This window comes from Syngnathus typhle, linkage group LG7, assembly GCF_033458585.1.
Source record: "Syngnathus typhle isolate RoL2023-S1 ecotype Sweden linkage group LG7, RoL_Styp_1.0, whole genome shotgun sequence".
Taxonomy (NCBI): domain Eukaryota; kingdom Metazoa; phylum Chordata; class Actinopteri; order Syngnathiformes; family Syngnathidae; genus Syngnathus; species Syngnathus typhle.
This window is the reverse complement of record NC_083744.1, coordinates 10530469-10550201: the sequence shown is the minus strand read 5'-3', so window position 1 is coordinate 10550201 and position 19733 is coordinate 10530469. Positions and strand designations below refer to the sequence as shown.

Here is a 19733-nt window from a genome sequence, read left to right as displayed (position 1 = left end):
GTGCATTTTGTGAAAACAACATAATGTCTTTTGGGGAAGAGTCAGCAGGAAAATAGAATAGTACAATCAAAAAATCATCTAAAACTTTGTATACAGCTAAATTATGTGTCCATCCATATTAATTTCCATGTACTGTAGCTGAGAGCCCTGCCTCTTTCCTCCCAGGACTCCAACGGGCATGCCTAATGAGCTTTGGATGGTTATGGGTTGGTGTCCAGGTAAACAAAGGCTTCACATAGTACATAAAGACAGATTGGACTCAAGCCCAGCTCCCTCTCCTGTTTTGCAAATTACATTTAATCTTGGACATGGCTGTTCCCCGTGCTGTTGTTGGGCCTATTCTTCCTGCTTTGCCATACATATTTGTGCTACTTCAAAGAGACACAACATTGTTGTGTGCTGAAAATATATTCAAGGATTTTTATTGTCAAACAATTCTAGTGATGAGTTGTGTGGTTAATTTTTAGATTGATTCCTTCTTATTGTACTGAAACATTGTCACTTTAGCACATTAGGTATAACCATCATGGTTAATTTCTGCAATGTTTAAAAACTCGTTAAAAATATCCTTCAAACAGTCATGGTTTGTTATGTCCCAAACAAAGGTGTAAATATGTCATGTGGATTTTTAATTTACACTCAGGTTGTGCATGAGTCGTTGATGGAATTTTTTGTTTGTTTGTTTGTTTGTTTGTTTGTTTGTTTGTTTCCTCTGGTCAAAGACTAATATGTGATTTTACTTTGTTTCCTCCCACTCCTCAGCTAAAGTCAAGTCAAAGTGTGCACCTACTTTCTTTGCCTGTGCCAATGGGGTCCACTGCATCATTGGACGTTTCCAGTGTAATGGTTTTAGTGACTGCCCTGATGGGAGTGATGAAGAAAACTGCAGTAAGTCTTCCATACCAAACATAAAACGAGTGGCACATGTCTGAGGCTATGGTTATTAGATCCCATCATGTCAGGTTAGTCATTCCATCAAAATGTTTTCTACTACAAAAATAGATAGACGGATGGAAAAGGCTGACCCCTAATGGGACAAGCAGAAAGAACAAGACAAAGAATGGAACAGAAAGCCTGTATTGTCATTGTATGGTGTAGTTAACAATAGATGCAACAAAACTAGGGAAAACACTGAAATTCTTCTGGGGTTCTGACTCAATTATGTTTCCTGTTTGTTTTCCTCTCGGGGTGGCTTTAATGGAATTCCCCAGATGATAGAAATTTTCTGAGACGCTCTGTTATTTATTTGATTAACAAGTTTTATGTGAGCGTTTTCATTTGAAATTCCACTATAGCAAATTCAATTCAGTTTATATACTGTACTCCCTAATCAGACCAAAGGTTTTAACAAGTTCCTTTTGGAGCTGTTCCTCCACAACAAACCCAGCTAAATAGGTGAAAGAGATCATGTGAGCCATGGACCGATTGAACTTGAATTGCAGCACTAGGTTTTAGTTTTGCTCTCATAATATACAGGCATGTTTGCTCTCAAGACCAGAACTGAAAAGGAGAGACCTGAAGGCTTTGCATCCCTTTATACAACGTCCTTGAATCCTTGAATGTATGTAGTATGTTTTAAAAGCAAAGTGAGTTATATTAAGTTATAATACAATGGTTTTGATGATAAAAATTATTTCTGAGTCTATTTATCAAGTACAGTGAGCCAAAGCAAGATAAATAGGATCAGTAACTCCTCGTTCTCATCTGCACTCGAGCAGAAACATTCTGAACTCGGTGTCATTTGAGAATGATTGCTTCAGTGCATCAGGATGACAACAGACAGTTAAAATAATTCAACCTTACAGTCGCTAAAATATCAAGTAATTTTAGTGCAGTAGTGACAGGTTTTTATTTTATTGGTCTATATACAGTGGGTGATCATACTGTCAGTTCCGTCCATTTATTTTTGTGTGAGTTGAATCATGCGCTGATGAAAGGGTACCGTAACTCTTAGGTTTATTAACATGTTTTTTAAAGCTAGAGCAAAATGTCTATACAGGTTGGTGATAGATCTTAGTCATTCTCTTATTTACAGCAGGTAACCCCTTGGTGTGTTCTGAGGCCCGCTTCAAATGTCGAAACGGCCGCTGTGTAGACCGGAGTTTTTTGTGTAACGGTCAGGACAACTGTCAGGATAACAGTGACGAGGAGCTCTGCCTGAGTACAGAAGGTAAGACAAGCTCATTCACAAGTCTGTATTAAGCTCGCCTCATAGTTAGAGGCTCACCAACAGACATTTCTTCACTATGTTGCTATCCATTCAGTGTTTCCTAAGATTTCCACAGAAAATTCAGGCTTTTTCTTTGTGGCACTTTCAAAAAAGCAGCTTATTGTACCAAGAGCAACATTCTTGATCTGAAATGCCACCAAGACATGTCTGACTAGCACCAGTCAAAAGTAAATACAGATGTATTACCTCAGCACCAGTGTACTGTTTCCTTTTAACATTGGCTGCAGCAATGCACTAAAAGATTTCTCCAAATAGACCTGTCCGAGTAGTTAATAGATTTTTACTTGACCGTTGTTCCCCCAATCATTTCTATGTAGTATGACATCACAAACAAAATACAAAAAAAATTAGTGACAGCAAACGTGATCAAATTTACCCATTTAAATGTGCAGACTAACAATGTTTCCTGGTTAAATATGATTGCAATATAAACGTTATCAAACCTGAATAGCCTACGAGTTTTTGCATTTTTTTGCACTTTGATGAAGCATTGAGTGAAGTAGACGGTACAAAAGATTCACAGATATAATGTTGAATTATTCTCTTAAACCGAGTTTAACGAGACAGATGTGCCTTAGAATTTCACACTTTCGATGTTCAAGACATGACTTGGGAAATGCATTTTGCAGTCTGCGCTTTTTAAAAATAAATCTGTCGGACTGAGAAGCAACGCTCTATGCAAGCTGCTATGATTTCATTCCTCTTTTGATTGGGATTCTCTTTGTATGGTATGTTTACACCGATCATCCATAACATTGTGCCCACTTGCACAGAATGCTGTTGATATTAGAATTTTACCTGTCAGAGCTGAATCAATTATTCTGCCTTTCGAAAGACTTTTGATTGACACTGTCAAAGAGAAAATTATTACCTGTGTGAAGACAGAATATTTGATGCACCTCATGTATTGAAATCATATTTTGTGGCCTACTATAATATTCATATCACCAACATCAGAGAGTGGGAAACCTCATATGAAAATTCTATCAGGTACAACTGGCAACCTCGCTTCATGCGAGAAGCTGCTGTCAAAGGCTTCTGTCAGTACTTTAGGCAATCTTTCAACACAAATCCAGACGCTACCTGCTCACTGTCAAACCCTGATCATCCTTGTGTATAGCTGTTTCAGTCCCACTGAGTTTTTTTTTTTCTGTGAGGAGTGAAGTCATTAAAGAGGAAGAAAAAGAAATGAAATTAGATTGATGGTCTTCAATAATAACATTCTAGCTAGCAACCAAATAACATATAGCAGTCGTTTGGTTTATGCTGAGATGGGCAAAATGAGCATTTATTTGACCCAGTGGGGTTGTAATCCTGTTATATCTTGTCAAATGTCTCTGAGATGTCTGACGTTTTGTATTCACCAGAAGTCACACCTACGTAGAGCCTTCATTTTCCTGACTTTGATTTAGTGCTTTTTACTTCTTTTTATACCCCATGAAGTTTGCATCAATAAAAATCTCCAAACAGAGAACTGCATCATTGAAAGCAAAGACTTTATATGTTAATGTTCCGGAAAGGGGGTCTGAAGCTTGTCACTTCTTTTGCTCGAGTTGTAACAGATACATTTGACGTGTTTTTCTCCTCTCGGCTAAAAAACAACAATGAAAAGTGTGTGCGAGCGTGTGTGTGTGTGCCTGTGCGCGTGCGTGCGTGTGTGTGTAAACAAATATAAAATAAACAATGCCTTTATTTGAAACTAATGTTTCTCATGGCTTCCTTTGCTTCTCTGACAAATAGCAGATCGGCAACTGTCATTGATCTCACTTTTCTTTTTAAAAGTCACTCTGATCTGTAGACCCTAAAATTTTATGGCCCTACATATGTTGTAGAACGTAGATTAATGTCAATTATTCTCCATTGTGTTCATGAGATAAAACAGAAAGGCAAAGAGCCACATGATGTTCAATTCCGAAGTCATACAAACATAAAATATTGATTTTAAAAAATTTAATTTGGTATCAGCTTTCTATTTGTAGATTTAAGAACTCTGCCGGTGAGGTGATTGGGTTGTATTTTTTAATTTCCACAATATTGCTCTGTTTATTGCTCTACTGCGTATTAGGATGTCAAAACGTTGTGTATGGCATAGCTCCACATTGCTGAAATGAATATGCTCCAGGTGGCATTGACCAATAAAGCTTTTACTTTTAGTTTAAAAATGTTTACTTTGAGACGTGTAACTTTTTCATCATTGCAATTTAAATCCACGTATGTTTACACACACACGCACACACACACACGCCTACTATAATGAGTACAGAGCTGCAGGTGACAGATAAGGCATACAATATCCGCCATAAGCCACCTGAGCACTGCGTTTCATTCCACACTTCCCTTCCTCTACCTTTACCCCACTCCATGTCCTTCCCCACTCTACTTATGACTTCTTGCTGCTTTGGGTCCACAGTGGATTTCTTTTTATGGAAATTATAGCCAGAGATCAGCCCTCCGCCACTCATAGGAGACTTGGCTATACCGAGATTACAATTAGACATACTGCACCATTTTTAATGCCTTAAGTGTTTTCGTTTTCTATTAGAATGACCTCAAACATGCCGGTATTAAACATCAGATACTCATGCTCATTTTGTTTATTGTATGTGTAGTGTGTGATTGAATTTTGCACTGACAGAGAGAGATACAAGTGCAGCGCTGTGTGCACTCTTCCAAAAAGGCAGCTTTGCAATCACAGACCGGAGAGTGAGAGTGAAATCAAGTGTTGTTAAAAAAAAAACAGAAGTGGAAAATGGTTTGCATGAACATAACGTCACATGAAGTGATGAATAGCAATGCAGGAAGATGGAGGTAAGTCAAGACACAACCAGGCAGAAAAGGTGTGGATTTTGCAATACACTTGAGAGGATGAAATCAACCTCCATATCAAATCAAACCCTGATGCTGAGCAGTGAAAGCCTGGAAAAAGGAATGACTTGAAAACTAGTTTTGCAAGATTCTCTTTTCTTATCCCTACTGCTCATAGGCTTTGTCGTCAAGGCTGAATTCTTGCTTCGGCAAAAGATTGTTGTTTAAACAGAGCTGCAGGGCACACGGACCCTTGCTGTGTTTATATTTGTATTGTGCACCTACAATATGCGTAGGGCTATAGCTAAATTTTCAGAATTGATGATTCTATTGATTATTTCATAAATTAATTGAATAATCTGATACAAATTCATTCTGTATTAAAGTGAATTACACAACCTTTGACAGTTCTGATTTTGTGTTGTCAGTGGCTGGGGTTGCCATTGGTGTAATTAGTGAAATGCAGTTTGGGAGTGTGCACGTGGGTCATGTACTTTTTTCAAATGTACGCCTATCATGTTGGATGGGTTTCATTTCAACTGTACATGTAAATTAGAGACATTCAGCCCTGAAGTGTATATTCAACTTTATTGGCACAATAGGACTGTACATGTATATTAGATCGAGACATTCAGCCCTGCAGTGTGTATTCAACTGAAGTTGGCACAATAGGTACTATTGCTACTTGCATAAATATAAAAAAAAAAAAAAAAAGCAGAAGAGACTAGAGAAAATGCAAATATGTTCCTGTCACACTTTAAGAGTGATTGTGATACTGTGACAGCATTTTTTTTCCTGAAAAATAATTTTCATCTGATTTCAATAACAATTAATTGAACATTGAATTAGGGCATTGTGAGTCTCCTGCTTAGACATGATTGAGGGAAGCCTTTGTTGATTTACTAAGAGCCAGTAAATCTTGTGCTGTCTAATATCTATAATAATAAATTGCTTGTGAATTTTTAATACCCATAGACTTGTGTTGCCTTTGTGAAAAATGCATGATCTGGGAAGCATCCATCCATTTATTTTTCATACTGCTTACCCTCTTTCGCATCGCAGGTCAGCCTATTCCAGCTGACTTTGGGGCGAAAAGTGGCCCACACCCTAAACCGGTCATCAGTCAAAGTTACAGGGTCTGCGTTGTAGTAGTGTTATATATATATATTTTAAAATACATTTCAATAACACCAGCATAATTACAATATACATGTTGGCTGTGGATCCTCAGAGAACATGTCAAAGGGAACCAAAAAAGGAAGCTGCATCACAAACAGTCTGAATATTACTACATTTGTTTTGCTGCATGATATCGGCAGCTAACATCACACTTGACATGGATTGCTTTGCTAATAAAACAGGCCAATCACTTAGCAGAAATAAAAAATATGCACAGGAAATATCAGAAAGGGCATATTTCTACATTAAGAAAGGAAGCCTGCAAGAAAAGCCCACCTACCCCTAGAAGCTTAAAAGTGTGTTTAGTTTTTATTGATTGTTTGCACGTCGCCGTCAACTCAAAATGCACATTTTCAAAACGGTTAACTCAGAGGGCTAAACATGTCACAGAGGTCAAAAGGACACATTTTGCTTGCAAAAGGCTCTAACTGTGCCAAAACATTTAAAATATGGAACAAAAGCAAATTTTGCCTTGACAACTCAACTTTGACACAAGTGTGTGAGCACCTCCAATCAATCATTACACAAAATACAGCACTTGTATGCACCATGGCTTGTCATTGCAGCCTATGACTCTACGTAGCTTACACGCCAGTTCCATTTGTAGTCAAATTTGCCCTCTATCGAAAACTTCATCAAGAATCAGATATGCTTTTATGCAAATTTTATTGATTACATTGTCTTTTCAGACTGTGGCTAACAAATGAAATATTCCCACGGAGAATACATGGAAATAAAAATTAAATCCATTACTGTGTGAGAAATCTGAAAAAAATAATAATAATACATGATTTGATGCAAATTTTTTAATTACATTCTTTTTATCAGACTGGCTGACAAATGAAATACCCACACAAAGAATACATAGAAATAAAAATAAAATCCATTACTGTGTGAGAAGATAACGTTTACAGGATAAATAGAATGGTAGCGTAAGAAACTATCAACTCGCGTTTGGTCTGACCGTACTTTAAGAACTCTACACTACATGTACCAGTATTGTTTCCATCTGCTGTTTTGCATAAGCACTATGGCTTCAACAATTCATCCATATGACCAAGCCATTTTATGAAACATATAATTGATATGGGCCTGTATATATGCTGAATTACAGCTAACAACATCTTCATTACCATTGCCCGTTAAAACGTTGTCAGACTGATGTATGGAAAAAATGTCAGAATAATTCAACAGCACCCAGCCTTTTTTCACTCATGGCAACCCTTTGCTTGCTAATAGCAGCCGTCTCCTCCACACTGATTTCCACCAGAGTACAGCTCCAAATAATCTAGGTGTATTAGATGAAAATGTTAATCGATGTGTAGTTTTTTGTTGTGAAGTATTGTGTGTCGCTGAAATGGTCGAGTAATGCCCTTCATCAGTAGCCCTTTTGAGAGCTGGCAGAGTGAAAAAGTGTGGGAGGGAGTGTGAAATGGTGAAAGGGAATGTAATGGCTGTAGACTGAGGTGTGGGAGTCCAAGGTCTCATGTGAGCCAACTCTGAGAGGACGTCACACATGCCACCAGTGGAAATGAATTTCAACTCTTGAGAAAATTAGGAAAGCATGTTTTTAAATCTGATTTGATAGGATCTCTGTTTATGATTCCCGAGCGCGGCACCGCTGCTGCTCACTGCTCCCCTCTCCCCCAGGGGATGGATCAAAATCACACGAGGATGGGTTAAATGCAGAGGACAAATTTCACCACACCCAGATGTGTGTGTGACGATCATAACTTAACTTTAACTTAACTTTTATCTGCAAAATAGGGAAGATGACCATTTTAGCTGATGCTGACATGGCACAGATAAAATAGCATTCATATTTTATAACGTCACTATGCATCAGTTCTTATTGCTACTTGATGGATTCTAATGCAAAAAGTGTATCGTCATTTATTTTATTGTTGAATTAAAAAGTTGCAATTTTCATCCTTTTAAACTTTCTCATCTCCAACATACCAAGGCTATAAGTGTCAGTCTTTTGAAGGCGCTTGTTCCTGAAGTCATTGTTGGAATGAGTTGTGGCCACACCAAAGTCTAATGGGTCCACATGAATCACACGTCCTTGGAGCAGTTCTAGTCAACTGTCACTTGTCAAGTCTGTGTAAATCAACAACTTTTCCTTCCACAGTTTATGCAGTCGTCATGGTGATGGTTGGTGAAGTGGCAGCAGGCATCCACAGGCTGCTTGAGGAATTTCACTGTGAACAAAAGCTCCTCTGTTGCTTTTGGTTTGTCCTGAACGAGAAAAGATTGTGGGCTTTTACTCGTACGTCGTGTTTGCATGTGTCATTGTGCATTTGTGTGCGGCAGAGTCATGGGGACTGATCGCTTTGTTACAATAATGGGGCCTCTAAAGACATATACAGTACAGAGGAGCCCCATTATTAGCGAGGATAAGGACCAGGCCGGACTGGTAATAGCAAAAATCAGTGTATAATAATAGCTCCAATCGTTCATGTTTGATGTGAACACAATTCCCATGATCAAACTCGTCATAGGAATGTCTTGAGAGTAGCATGTGAAATCATTCAGTCTTTTGATCACAAAATAATTTATCAAATACTTTGCACTTATGGTTGCTCCACAATATGTATATATTAATCAAGTTCTTAGAATGAACTAATTATGCAGAAATCACACATAATCTTTTTGAGGGGCAGTGAACCTTAATAATAATAAACAGAGGCCCACCTAAGTGAGTCAGTCATCTCTCGCTGTAATGGGCCATATTTTCTGCTCCATGCCAATTCTGTATGTGTGCATTCACCCGCAAAAACAATTTAGCTGAAGGTGTTGCTGACAGACCATAGAAATTGTAAATGTGAGTTACATTTCAGGCCTGCTAGTGAAGATTTCCACATCCATGTTATGTTGTGTATTAATCTGGAAAGAAAGGTGGCTCAAGTTAAAAGATGAAAAGAGAGAAAAGAGTCACGCCAGAGACTGAGAGACAGAAATGTGAGTTGATGAGGGGCTGACGGAGACAACACATGATGGGGGAAAAAAAGACAACTAATGTATCAAATAGGATGGAAAATGGAATGGAAAGATAAAAGAAGAGTGATTTGAGCAGGAGAAAATCTGATGGAGATAAGGGATTAAGGGAAGTGACAATTATTGAAAGAAAGGTATAACCGTTTGGATTCGGAAAGAGGGGATCACGGGGTGAATGAAGAACAGGATGATGGAGATGCTGGATCTGGAAAGGGTCATGACAGCATATAGAAAAAACTGATGGCGGAAGAAATTGTGAAAGTAAAGAGGATATCGTGGTATTTGCTGAAATGGGAATGAACAAGAAGTATAGATGCAGGAGAGTGATGAGGATGACTGAATTTAAGTTGAGTGACAATTGTGAGATGGAAATTAAACAGCAATACAGACAAAAGAAAGTATGATGACAGAAAGAAATAGAGAAAGAAAGAAGTGGAACGAAAAAACTGTTGTGTGATGTAAAATCTTTTCAGTTCTTGTTACTTATTCCTTACATGGAACTTCAACCTTGCAATATCTGCCAGCTGTGGCTTTGAATTTCCATACTCCCTATTTCCTACTGCCATCATCTTTCTTTCCAACCTCACGAAACGACTCTTTGTGAGTCAGTCATAGACTCTTTTTTTTGTGCTGTAGTGTTTTGTACTGCAGACTGTGGTTATTTAGAGTTTTCATGCACCGTTTCATATCCTTCTTGGTAATTTATGTGCTGATTCTTTCTTTCTTTGAAAACAACAATAGACTGTGATGTGAAACAATGACAAAAGGGATGTTTCCGATTCGGCGTCACATCACAACAGATCGCTGGCGTGTGTACCATTTTCGACATTTTGGATTTAAAAAAAATAGCACACTTGTGTGGATTGACCAATAGGTGAGATCTGTGACAAAATGTGCACTATTCATTTTCATTCAGTTTCATTCCAACACCAGCAATATGTAGAATTCAAACTAACAAACACTCCAAAAATCATACAAAGGTTTGTTTTTAATTCTTTCTAACAATTTTTAACTAGGGTATTTTTTGACTTCTAAATGTAAATTTACTCCAGTACATGAGGTAATGGCATAATGCATGAGTGATTCACTGTACACATCTGCATTCATAATATAAAGGGTTCTCTTTTTTTTCTTTTCTTTTCTTTTCTTTGCTTTGCTTTGCTTTGCTTTGCTTTGCTTTGCTTTGCCGACTAAGGTATAAGGCAATTACTTTTGCAAACACTCAGTAACTGAATGACTACACCAAGTGGGTTGACTCCTGAGGGATGGGTTTTGAGTGATGCTTTATAGCTACTCGTGTCACAAAGACACATCTTCCCCTGGCACTTTACTGGGAAGCTTTTTGCATTGAAATTCATAGAAATAGAATCAAAATGTGGAACTGTGCTTTCTTTCCCATACACTATTTCTGTTTTGGGTGAAAGTGGCACCAAGATTTATAAATGATAAAGAAATTTATATATTTATAAAGAAGAGACTGGTATTTTATATGCAGCAAAGAATATTCCATTTTTGAATTGTGTAATTAGATCGTTGTCCTGCTGCAAAACCCAAGTGAGCTTCATCATTTGATCACAACCCAATAGCTGAGTTGGCCTGTTTTGTGAGTTTGTAACTCATTTTCAGTTGACAGCGAGTGGCAAAATGTCTGCTCCTTATAGGTAAAAACAGGTGGATTTTGCTCATTAAGTCATATTCTCCATATACTGACTTAATCAGTGTACAGTACAATGTTTGGACTGGTGGAATGCATAGAACCTATTGTCAGGAAAATTTGGCGGTTGACTTGGGGGTTGACTTTTACTAACTAAAGCAAGAAGGGCTACACTTATTTAGATGTTGTCCTGTTCCATTGTGACCTCCTGGATGACTTGTCGCTGTGGGAGTTTTGTAGGCTGGCCACTCGTGGGCATGTTCACCACTTTTCCATGTTTTCTCGATTTCTGGCTTTGCTGTAATTCTAAAACTTTGTTATCAATGGTCTTCTCACCCTTTCCAGACTCGGTCAATTCGGTCAAAAATGTATTTCTTATCCGTTCCTAATTTTCTTTTGGGGCGGGGGGTTGCAGCTTTTTGTCTGACTTTACGGTTCTGTTTAAGTGATTTCCTGATTGAACAGGTATGGAGATAATCACTCTTGAGTGTGGTAAGCATAAATGAACTTGATTGTTTATTTTTTAACTCAGACAAATGAGGGGTACAGTTAACAAGAGGCACCGTTTTTCATATAAGAAGACCAGGTAGCTTTGCCTAATTTACTATGTTTGATTATCTGAAACTTTCAAGTAGGTAAACTATGCAGAAAAAATTGGAAGAAGGCAAACACTTTTTGATGCCACAATATCCTCTGTGTTAGTACTCTAAATTTAAGCACACATCTTTTAACATAGAAAAGTTCTTAAAGCTATGAAAATTGTTGCAATATCCGCAAATACATTTGAGTACTCTAGTTTGTTGTATATACTGAAAGGACATAAAGCATATCAAGTTAAACTGTACATGTAATTGCATCATCCTCCTCATCCTAGCTTTCACTGTGTGATGATAAGTCCACCAATATTTTATCACTGCAGCTCCCTCAGGCCACAGATGCTGCATTGTTGGAAGCTGCATCATTAATCCAATTGGCCCAAAGTTGAATCACTTGCACAGTATACTACCGTTTGATCTGTGTATTCTAGCTCTTCTAAGGTTTGCTTTGGGAAGACATTGTAATGTTACGTGAATATGTGCATGCTCTTGATGTGTGTCAAATTTCAAAATCTCAGACAAAATGCATGAGTAAAATAGAATGCTGGAAATTAAATAGCTGTGAATGCTAATGTCAACTTTTACAAGGAGCAAAATCTTCATAGATGTAAAATTGTGTGAATTGGGATGTAAACAAAAAAATAATTATTCCACCAGTGTATCTTTAAGCTGCTTATTTCCTTTTTTTTATTCAGTTGATGTGTGCAAAAAACATTGATTGATTCAATTGATTTATCACTGTGATTTAACATCAAACATTTCTCAGGTCAGAGTAAATTCATGCCAGACACTTGTCCTGTGAAGCTGATGGAGGATGCTAGTATAGCAGAAAGCAACTTGGTGGGTGTTGTTCGGTTGTTTAACGTTGATAAAAGACTTGGGGGCTTCATTGTCTTCCTCCATTGTCTTCCTTGTTTAAAGAGTGTGATTTGATGGTGAAATAGGCCCTGGGGTCTTGCTCTACTTTTTTACTAGGAGGAGATTGAAGCAAAACAGAAACCTAGAGAAAGGTGGGAATTATATTTGAAATATAAGCATGTTTAGTGGTGATAGGAGTCGCATCAACAATTGAAAACTTTCTTTTCTCTGAGTTCAAAGTTATTCTAGCAGGTGTTTTTATCATGTGTTTAAGACATGAGCTATTGCTCAATGTTAGATCTTGGACCTTTTTTGGTTATTCGTGTAAAAATAAAATAAACCTAAGCAGTGACTATGAACCAAGGCAATGTGTGTTCATAATTCCATTTATAATTATACATGTTATTTCTTTCAGTATTATCTAATTACAGGATGAAATAGATGAGTTTAGCACATTACCTGGAATTATACTAAACTTGGATGTAATGAATCATTTATGGAAAGACTCAGTGGACCTTTGAAACTCAACACAGCCTTTTCCAACCTTTGATTTGGTCAAATGTATTTTTTTCCTCATTTCCTTTTTGCAACAGTAGCTTTGATGAATACTGTTTTCAGCGATAAATTGTCATAACCCTTTAATCATAGCCATTTTCCTCTTTGGCTTATCATCACTGATACCCTTGTGAAAGGGTATACACTCACTTAAAAAGTCATAGGAAACATTTTCAGATGTACGTACATAATATGGAGATAAGGGAGCAAGTGAGGTTAGATGATGGTGATCTGCTTTGTCTCCTCTGGCTCACCTTTTTTTATGGTTTTGGATTCTTCTTTGACTTTATGATAATAGTTTCTTTGAAATTTCAGTTCAAGTTCGAAGGGGCCACCATAGATCCTGAAGAAAAATCATGAATGCAACCCTTTTTAAAAATAAAAAAAACTTGTGTTTTTTTAGGAATTGAACTCAAAGATGCTGGACACAAAATGTTTACATCTGTGAAAAATTGCATACTCATATCACAGTTAATTAAAAGTACTAAACTTTTACTTTCCACTTTTTATGTGATCATTGCGATAGTTAGAAAGAGAAAGCAGCTACAATGAGCACTGTTGATGATAATAATAGCATGATAGCACTACATTATTCAGCATCTTATTATTAGAGCAATTGTCCTTTTGCAAAGACCTTGGTGGTGCAGCGAGTCTCCCAGTAATTGACTTAGAAATAGCATTTGCCTTTCCTGTGTACAAAGAAGTAATTTGTCTCAAAAGAACCCCGTAACAGCATAATCTTGTAATCATATTATTTTTTGCATTGTCTCCATCTTCATTGAACTTTTTAGTCACCCGTGTGTAACTTTCAGGATTACGTGATATAATTTGATTCAATAGATTTTTGCAGTAAATTGCGAAAGACATAAGGCACAGGTTAGTGTTAAAGGACATTTTAGGGCGAAGTCTGCGATTCCAATACATTTGAAACATAGTGTTTTGTTCTTCTCAATCACATCTATGCTTTTACATCTGAGTTTATATGCACCGTCAGACTATCTTCCACTGAACTTTGAGACTGAAAGAACGTTGCCTTGGTGACTACCCATTAGACATGATAGGATGAGCCTTTCTCTTTTATCCTCTCTATCCAAGCTCTTCAAAAAAAAAAAAGGTTGGGCAGTGCAAGGAAGGTGTTCTTAAAAAAAGGGGGGTTAACCCCCAACACTATAATCTGAAACCTTGAACATGCAGAGAAGAAAGCATAAAAAGCATGTCACAGAAGTGAGTAGAGTATAAAGCCCAAACATTTTTGTAAATATGTTCCCATGTTCTTTTCATGAGACAAAACAAAGTGACATAGCACATGATTCTCTATATTGCATACATCAGGGGGGTTTTTTTTTCAATGCATGTGTGATTCCGTGTCATCAAGATGCAGGTCATGATTATTTTCATTTCTGAGCAGCCGTACTGCTTTTACTGCACACCTCAATCTTCATAATCCTGAGCAAAATACAGGTTGTTTTGACTTTTTATGCTTCGCACACACACACCACCACCCCTAAATGCATGTGAGCATCTCTTTTCTGTTCTCCACTCTCTCTAACCAATGCCAAATTCATCCATTAATTCTAGCCGAACACCCCTCACCCCACCACCACTGCCCTCTGACCGAAAACCGAACGTTTTGACTGAGTGTTACGATGGTTCCGATTGTAGCAAGCAATGGAGCGAACAAGTTGTTACAGGGCAGGCAAATTGAGGTCCCTTTTACACACATTAAAGTATAAATCAGATGATATACACTTTGGACATTGTACTATGCTGACATACACTATCTGCATTAGATCCTTATTTCTCAATTCATGATCATGAAAACAGACATGTAGTACATGACAGGACACACCAACAGAGACATGAAGATTAACTCGGGGCAAGAATAGAATTTCCATGACCTTGAGGCTGCGTGATGGTTCATACGACAAGAGGAACTCATACCATTAGATCACATTAGGTCATTTTTATATACCACCAGTGGTCTTATGGTAGCAAGACCCCCAAACCATCTAATAACCATTCGAACCTCATTCACACCTATCAGCAATTTAGAGTTTTCATTTCAACTAATGGGCAAAGTTGTTCAACAGTGTATAAGTTGCTATATACTGTAATGTACACAGACTGGCTTGAATAATAAGACTGACTGCAGTGCACCATTTAATGTGGTAGTGCAAGAGCAGTATGAAAACTTTTGCTATTAAAAAAGTAGTAACGGTTTTGATTTACAGTTGTTTCAAACTGCACTGCGCCATACATATAGCAGTTTGCAATATTTGACTCGCATATAGCTAAATGAGCCAAGCAAAATACCAGAAACATCTCTCAGTAAATAAAAGCATTACAGGAGTACTCTGCAACCACAATACAGTAATATCAGTGTCAGTCAATCAAAACCGACTGTCTTTATAAAGGTCTAATTATTCAGACAGACCGATTTTGAATCTCATATAATTGTGTAGGTGTAATAATGAAATAGAAGGTTGGTGTACAGTGTACACCAACTGGAAAGAGGTGCATGACTGCATGTGCATATAAATGAGAGCTCAGTATGTTGCAGCACAGTTCTAAACCACTGCATTGTACAACCAAATTAACATTCATCTGTTAAATTAACTCTGAACTCTGTGTCGATCTAAACTGAGCATTATTGCCTCTGTAAATGCTTGATTTCTCATAAATACATTAGATGTAAGTGCTAATGCCATTTTAGAGTTTCGACAAGCGGTCACTTGTTTTCAGAGGTCTGTTGAGTGTTTGTATTGAGTGTTGCCCAAAGCAATTAGTCATATCATTTTGTACTAATACACCGTGTCAGTCGGCCAGTTAATGAAAACCTCAACAAGAATACTATGTGTAGCTCTCCCAGTTACAATGTACCCATTTGCTGTTGATGTTTGTTGCACAAGCCGTTCAAGTTGTCAGACCCGACATGTTTCCTATGTAAAATATAGTGCCAGAATGATTTTGGGTGAGTTATGTTTAGGATGATCCCCGATTGCTGCGATTCTACAAATCGTATTGCGGTCCTATTTTGGCTATATATCCACAGTATATAGATAATGTATACAGTATGAAAATAGTGTATTGATGCGCCGACATTATGCAATGATTGGGTCGCTCCAAACCATCAGGTTTTTTTAGGAATCTTATTTTTATGAAGTACATTTTCTAGCAGGAAAAGACTATGTGGTAAACCACTCATAAACACTATTATTATCGAAATTCAATTAACTGGAATAGCAGCAGGTGTTTATGTCTATTGTTTGTATTGAACTTAGTAATATAAAAAAAAAAATGAATTGTGACCGTAGCAGACTTTTGCCATTTTCAATTCTGAGGCTGAAGAAATTAAATTGTTCGTTGGTGACTAACTGCAACAACAAATGTGACAGACTCGAGGGTGATTATATTGGTGTGATTACGTTCAGAATTTGTTAGCAGGGTGCTTATTGACAACGACTCAATATGGCAAAAAGTGGAAGGACATATTTGACAATTTCATCCGGAATCTGTCAAAATGTATGTTTGTCCTTGGCACTTAGACGAGCACTGCACAATTAGTTTTGAAAAAAAACATTAACCCAACTGACTGAGTGTCTTTTGCACAGACTGAGGTAATTACACTACATCTTATGTGTTTTCTTATTAGCGCAAATGATGTGATGCAAGTGATGGTGGTGTAGAGTACTATGTACAGCGTGGAGCATGGTTATAAGTCTAGTATCTAGGATAGACTGCAAGCTAATTGTGAAAGTGAACTATAAAAACTGTGTGAAGCCAGATGGTGTGGGCTACGCACACACCCACACACTTTTTAAAATTGCCCAGTGTTTGTGTATTCAAGTGTATAGAAGCATGTTATATGTCTGCCCCCTAGTGGTATTTTTCTCTTTTCAGCACTTTTGTTTTTTCCTCTTCTCGTCTCATCTCATACAGGACATAATATTGTGAGCCTGCCAATTCAGTGTCCATTCCTCCATCTTATTATATCTCACAGAAGTGAACATAACTGCACTGCAGCAGCCAAGTTGCCAAAGGAACCAGAAGCCCCCACCTGTAATTAGCATTGCACAAAGTGACTGTGCAATGAGGGGAAGTGTGGCTGTGACCAACTTCTATCAGCCATTGACAGACTCGGATTAGCAAAGCCTGAAAAAAAAAATTGGAGCCGAGGGACGATAACTAATTTCCCACCCCCCTCATATTTGAGTCTTTTTAACCAAAGTGCTTTATGAATGTGAAATATGTCTTCAGCGTACTGGAGACACAGCGGGAGTGCATAGTCGAGGAATATGCTAAAAATAGTGGATATCCCCATTTCCACTTTTCTGAGGTGGACATTAATCACCCAAATTCATTTTTATTTTATGTTGCTCTTTCATTGGTTTTAATTGAGTGTGTCCCACAAATTGGTGACTTGAATTCAGTGCATGTAAAAGTAGCCGATGAGGATTAAAGAGCACACACCTCAGATTTAACTTAAACTGCTTGGTGTTTGTTTGTTGCACTCTTTTTACATTGAAGGCAGAACATGGCATTTGTTGCCCCAATTTATCTTAAATTGTTACACACAACATTTGATTGACTTTGCCAGCAAGGAGACTCACTCACAAGCAAGTGACATCAATAAAGAGGCAAATGTTGATTGGAATTTTTTAAAAGGCACTTTCTAAATTCACCTACTAATGTTGGTTATTCCAAATCTATTTGTAATCATTTATTATAATTGATAATTTGCCACATATGAGGTCACCTATAATAATGTCAATAGCACAGTATTTTCTTGTGACGGAGACAATAAAATAACTAGCGGATTTCACTCCTCCTGATGAACAGCTCTTTATGGCTATGCCAATCGTTAATTAGATGGTGATGCCTCTCCTGAGACTGCAGAAGGGGAGATAAAATGTTCGGACATGTTACTGAAAAAAAGCTCTTTTTCACCTGTTCGACATCTGGTCCGCATCTTTTTTTTCTTCGCTACAATATATCCCCAGGATACCTACAAGGCAAGGAATTTGTAATAGAGGTCAGTGAAATGCCAAGATTGTGGTGGGATATGGGGACACAACTTGCAGTGAAAGAGAGTCAATTGCATTCAATGTTTTACTGTCTACACACACACACACAATAGTTGGAGCATCATCCACCTTGAATTCGGTCAAAACATTCTGCATCAACATTCTGAATTACTGTACAGTAAATCACCAACAAGAGGGATTGAGATGGGGGGTCAACAAGGGAGGCAATGCACTAAATCCAGGAAGCCAAACATGGCAAACAAACAAAAAAATAGCCGTAGTGGACAGAAGGACGCAAGGACATTGAAGGGGTGTTGTTTATGGAGAAACATGGAAAACAGCTCATTTAAGTGGCAGAGTGTAAAGGCTGTACATCTGATAACTTAATGTATACACTGTGTAACTGGTAGATGTTATGTATGATACCTAATAAAGTGAAAAAAATGCCCATTATTTCTCTAAAATGTTTGCAATAAATGGTCATTTGAATAATTTACATTTTATAGTGGGCATAACAGGCCGCCAGCACTTTCAGTGCCTTGTTCAGGGTCACTGCACGCTGTTGTCATCCTTGTGTGCACGCACACATTTAATAGGAATACTACCCGGAATTCTGTAGCATGCTTTTCATGTCTGTTTGTGATGGTTTGAAAGCCTCTGGGGAACTGCAAGGTCCAACTTTGATCATGATGTTACCTTTCATGTTCTGAGAGCTCACCTGACAAAAGAGGTTTATGTGATGAAAGATAGTGTGCATGACAATGTATATTTTACTATCACTGACTTCTTAGTAAAAAATGTATGTGCAGAAATATTAACTGATTGTCCACAAATGAAAAGAAAAGGTAGATATGGTTCCCATTGTATGTTAGCATTAAGGTAGTGGCGGCTTTGGTGATTAATACACAACGTGCAATTCTTCTTACAGCATGAAAACTCTCTCTCTTTTTTTTTTTTTAAGAATATTTGCGAAGTATCGACCAGAGTGCCATTTGTTCGAAAGTGAGTTAAGTCTCCTGGCCATCACACAGCACCCATATTTCAAGTTTGTGTTTGCAAGTCAAATAAAACATTTTTTTAAATCACAAAAAACGTTCTCACTCGTGTCTCAAGGCACCACTGCCAGTGTGTCTGGTATTTTAATGTGGTAAGAGGAGTAAACACACATCGTTGTTGAGTTTGGGGTCTTTTACGTTTTAAAAATCAGTTAAGTTGTTACAAATTGGTATATGTGTATTCCTTAATAATGTGCTCTCATGCACTCAACGGGGGTTTGAGAGACAAAGACCTCTTTTCCCTCACAAAAAAATGGATGCTTCCTTAGTCATGTTCTTTTTCTTTTTTTTCTTTTTTTCCATCCCTCTGTGATTTGCAAACGCCTTTCAAGCCTCTTCACTCTGCAGCTAATGTGCCGATCAAGCCCCTATTGTTACCGTCGCGGAATTATGAGTTCCCTTTGTGTCTGTTTGTCTGCACTCCCAGAGGACTGCAGTGACATCTGACAGACTTGGGGAACGACAGCGGGGTGCATACATTTGTGTGTTTTTGTTCAACCAGGTAATTATGGAAATTGTTCTCAACTAAGAGTCCAATCTGCTTTTACTTGGTAGCATGAAATGCTGACCAATTCTAAATCACGTGGGAGGAGGGAAGCAGGTGGGTGGAGCATCTGAATAAGATTGGATTTCATTAAGGAAGTCATAGTACATGAGTAAGTGGCATTCCTCACTGCTCGTTGTTGGGAATTCAACAATATGCGCCTTATAGTGCGGAAAGTCCGGTAATAGCTATTTCTGACGCTTTGCAATTAATTTCCCTATAGGTAAAGGGAACGA

General features: G+C 37.8%; 1 protein-coding gene across 2 annotated transcripts in view; it reads left to right on the top strand.

Moving 5' to 3' along the window:
- Window positions 1-19733, top strand: part of ldlrad3 (low density lipoprotein receptor class A domain containing 3) — a 40636-nt gene that overhangs the window by 15912 nt on the left and 4991 nt on the right. For both annotated transcript variants that reach the window (XM_061283772.1, XM_061283773.1), the window contains 2 exons: window positions 763-888; window positions 2036-2170. In XM_061283772.1, the coding sequence (XP_061139756.1) occupies window positions 763-888; window positions 2036-2170 (261 nt within the window). The remainder of the gene's footprint in view (window positions 1-762; window positions 889-2035; window positions 2171-19733) is intronic.